The 4,606-nt window shown below is 42.6% G+C and overlaps 1 protein-coding gene across 1 annotated transcript; it reads left to right on the top strand.

The window, feature by feature from the left end:
• Positions 1-1,456: 1,456 nt before the first annotated feature.
• LOC104960763 (multidrug resistance-associated protein 1-like) lies at positions 1,457-3,999 on the top strand (the record flags this gene model as incomplete). The annotated part of the gene is made up of 4 exons (XM_010788919.1): positions 1,457-1,621; positions 2,547-2,710; positions 3,370-3,567; positions 3,902-3,999. Coding segments are annotated over exons 1-4 (625 nt in total), but the record flags the coding sequence as incomplete, so codon positions are not given.
• Positions 4,000-4,606: the final 607 nt, after the last annotated feature.

The following is a 4,606-nucleotide window of genomic DNA, read 5'->3' as shown; positions in this document are numbered from 1 at the left end:
GCAGCACAGACAACGGTCTGAAAATCAGGGGAAGCCCCTTGGCCCCTAGGAAAAAGCCATTGACTGGACATGACATAGTGCTTTGTGTGGCTTCATAACCACACAATTCACTATGTTCATTAAGTCTGAAAACACGATGTAAAAACATTGAATAAAACTGATTTTTGTGCTTACACATAATGACAATCACAAATACTTTCCTCCTGAAACGCAGGTTCATATTACATGTCAAGGTTTTAAAGGTCCTTTGGCATCCTTTTCCGGTTATTACCCGTCCCCTTGTGCGTTATGAAGGTTTACCTGTAAAGTAAAACTCTAACACAGAAAAGACCTGTCTATGCTGCCCCAGAACGCCTCGTTGGAGATTTCTCTTTTTCTTCCTGGGTTCAGTGACGTGACCATACCCAAATGGACCCATTGGTCCACCAATCCGTGGAGCCGTTACGTTACGTCCGCGGAGCCGTTACGTTAAGTCCGTGGATTGGTCCAAATTGACCAATCCGCGGACATCCTCACACACACTCAATCTTTTCTCAGCTGCAGCTCCGCCGATTTCTCCTCCCTGAGACGGCGGGACGCAGCAGGGCTGTGATTTGGTGTGTGAGCACACACCAACTCCCAGCCAGGCTGCGGGTGTGTGTGTGTGTGTGTGTGTGTGTGTGTGTGTGTGTGTGTGTGTGTGTGTGTGTGTGTGTGTGTGTGTGTGTGTGTGTTCGGGCTGGGTTTCGCTGTGTACAGAGGACAGAGAGTGAATACACATACTATACAGAGATGCTGTATGAGAAACCAATGTGAGTTTGGAACATTGAACAATTTAAATCTATTCTAGTAGACCTCAACAATGGAATTATGATCAGTAGAAATGGCCATGACATGGGACCTTTAACTTAACACCCATCACGACCCATCAGTTCCTGGAGTGTAAAAAATATTAAAATGCACGTTTCCCTAATAATCGTTGTAAAAAATATGTTTGGGTTCCTGGGCCCTACATTTTGAGGTTGACGTACAGCCTCAAAAGCTTCTTCCAGCTCTATCAAAAACCATTGGGACCATTGTGAATTGTGACAAACATTTTCAAAATACACACACTTAATAGTACCTTTAATTGCAACACATTCCACCACTTTCGATTATTAGGTGACTTTACCGGGTCTCTTTCTTTTAGCCCCTAACCATCAGTCAAATGGAGTGGCGAGACGTGACTTTTATACCTAGGCCCTCTGACCACCATGTGGGTGATTATGTACAGTTGTTTGGGAATATTAGCTATAGAGACCAAGCCCTTCTTGAACCAGGCTTTAGACATGTTCATTTTTAGTTTGAAGGTGGGTATTTTAACATTGATGTATATGGACAATGCTCTATTCTGCAGCCAGTCTCAAGTGGCCACCTCATCAACTGCAGTTTTTGACGCTTGGATGTTTTATGAATTGAGTTATTAATTCATCAAGTAATGCAGGTGGGGATAGTTGGACGGACCGGAGCTGGGAAGTCCTCTCTGGCTTTGGGAATCTTCCGGATTCTGGAAGCAGCAAAGGGACGAATCTTTATCGACGGGATCGACATCGCACACATCGGCCTTCATGACCTCCGCTCCAGAATCACCATAATTCCTCAGGTCTGTACAAAAATAAACAAACTCTTTGATGTCATGGTGGATGGTCCGGTTTAGGATGACCAACTATTTTCTGCCTCAGTAAAAGGCTTTAACAGCCACTACAATGGAAATGTTTTTCATAATCAGAAAAAGGTTTATTGCCAAGAAGGTGAACACATACGAAGATATCCTCACTGTCCTTGTTGTTGGAGCTGGGGGGGGATGTAAACATCTACTAGCAGGATGGCGTGGATTTCCCGTGGGAGATGGAAAGGCCTGCACTTCACGTACATAAACTCCGCCAGCGGTGAACAGTGTTTGCAGAAAACCACATCGTCCCTACACCAAGCATCACTGATGTAAACAATGACCCCCTCCAACGCGGGTCTTCCCCCGGGATGTTGTCATTTAGCCATGTTTCTGTGAAAACATACACACAGCTTTCTTTCACCTCACTCTAGGTCGACCGGAGGAGTCTTATGTTGTCCATTTTATTGCCCAGTGATCGTACATTAGCCATGAGCAAGCTTGGAATAGTGGGCCTGTGTTGGCTAGCTGCTAGCCTACCCCGGATGCCTCCGCACTTACCTCTCTTCTGCTTCCTTTTACTCCACAGCAAGGTCAGGCAGAGTATTCAGAGGCCGCTAAGTTCAAGTGTGTGGGTTGTTGTTGTTTTCTTGTCCAGCAAGACCTTGCGACTGCACTGTCTACTCTTGACTGTGTTGTCGGTCCTGGGTAGTTGAAATGAACTCAACAGACGTGACGAACATATAGATGAAACATTAAAAACACTCAAAAACACTAAAGAATCGGGAGAGCGAGGGGCCGCTGCGTCCGCACCCGCCACCATCTTGCTATCATGCATGTAGTTACTACAAAGGCAATATAAGAACGCTGACCAGTGCTCATTCATGTTTTATGGTAATCTCCATCCTCTCCTTCCTAGGACCCTGTGCTGTTTTCTGGTTCTCTGAGGATGAACTTAGATCCCTTTGACACATGTTCAGAAGAGGATATCTGGAACGCTCTGGAACTCGCTCACCTGAGCAGCTTTGTGTCTGCACTGCCACAAAAACTGAACCATCAGTGCTGTGAAGGAGGAGAGAACCTAAGATTAGATCCATCTACAACACACTTGGACCACTAGCAGTGGAAGACTGATACATAAGGCTGCATTTGAATCAAATTAGTAGCTCGATTTTATTTTCTATCGTAAAAACCTACCAGTAGAAAGTCCTCATAAGTGACCGCTGTGCTGTGACTGAATACAGCTGTCTTCCCTCTGCTAAACAGTGACACCCATAGTGATAAACTATAACAGACTTTAAACTCCCTCTATACATTTTCCAAACCGCTTACATTTTGTATATGCTGTAAGTATGGAGCAACATGAAATATAATGCATTTTTACATTGTGGGTTATACACGATTGTATTTGAATATATTAACATTCGTTTTGATTATATAACTCAATATGGAAACCACTAGCTATCATAAAAACACTTTTATGGACTGCAATATTGGTGAATAAGGAAAGTCAAAACCCTGTGGTTTTCCCCTAAATGTTCTGATTGGGTTAGAATGCAGCAAGAGCAAAAAGGGAAAGAGATAAGGTTAGATTAGTGTACATGGTATGTGGATTTGTTTGTTGTTGTCTATCTTATAGCCAAAATGCCAGTCACATATGAATGTTTTTGCACTTTGGTGCGTGGAGACATGCTTTTCGTATCTTTTCATAGAGGCGTAGTGTAAAGTTTGAAGTTTTTCTGCAGTCTCGGTCAGAGGCAGCTGCTGTGTTTGGCCCGAGCGCTCCTGAGGAAGACAAGGATACTGGTTTTGGATGAAGCCACAGCAGCCGTGGACCTGAAAACAGACCAGCTTATTCAGTCCACCATCCGGACTCAGTTTGATGACTGTACAGTACTGACCATCGCTCATCGCCTCAACACTATCATGGACTACACAAGGTACCAGCGTGCAATGCATTTTTATATATTTAATGTTACTTGAAATGGAAGTCGCAGGATATGCATGCAGAGTTTAGCTTTTGTCTGGTATTTGGTTTAATGCAGTGTACAAGAAAAGATTAAAGGCAGGTTAGATTCTGTGTTATTCACAGCTAAGTCTGCTTGTAGAATATACATTATTTTCAGTTCACCTGCCCAAAACAGCATAAAGGTGGAAATATGCAAGTTAGTTGACCTGCTGTGCTTTTTACACATCAGGTAAGTTTATAATGTAAATCATATTTAAGGCAAAGTGTATCCTTGTCTATGCTCACTTTTGTCTCTCTCTCCTTAGAGTCATTGTGATGGACCGAGGCTCCATTGCAGAGATGGACTCGCCCTCTCAGCTCCTCCGCCTGCAGGGAATATTCTATCAGATGTGTGTTGAGGCTGGTTTGGCCTGACATGTTGCTAACAACCAGAGACAGATGATGTGTGTTTCATAATCCTCCAGTTCTGTACATAATTAATCATCATTACAGAATAAAAACCTGGAAATCTTTGTAAAAAACATTTGAGGGCTTTATAACTGTAATGTAAAGAGATGTTCATGTTATATCATGATGATACATAGCTGAAATTCAGAATACCCTTTGGAAGTTTGCAGATGTCTCAGTCAAAAAATGTTGGGAAGCTCACATTATTTCAAGGCTTGAATGTATTTCTAGAAATGTTTCATATCAAGGCTTAAAGGTCTGCTGGTTAATAGTCCCAGTTTTGTATTTCTAACCAAGATTTGTTTTGCTCTACAGTTTTTGTTGTCTACAAGAAATAAAGTCAGTGAAATTAAACAATGATGCCATGGTATTACTGTAGGTCTTAAGTGTAATTTGGCTTGGCTTCCTATTTTGTATGGACATGCTTTTATTTTGAAGGCGAGTTTACGCTGTTGACAGGAAGTTGTTGTTTCTATGGAAACAAGAAAAGCTTCACAGCGGGCGGGACTTGTCATAAAGTCCGTAATAAATAAAACCCACCCATTTAGAGGGAAGATATAATT

The sequence above is a fragment of the Notothenia coriiceps genome, unplaced genomic scaffold (assembly GCF_000735185.1).
Source record: "Notothenia coriiceps isolate Sejong01 unplaced genomic scaffold, NC01 NC01_scaffold00032369, whole genome shotgun sequence".
Classification (NCBI taxonomy): domain Eukaryota; kingdom Metazoa; phylum Chordata; class Actinopteri; order Perciformes; family Nototheniidae; genus Notothenia; species Notothenia coriiceps.
This window is presented reverse-complemented; position numbering and strand designations above follow the sequence as displayed.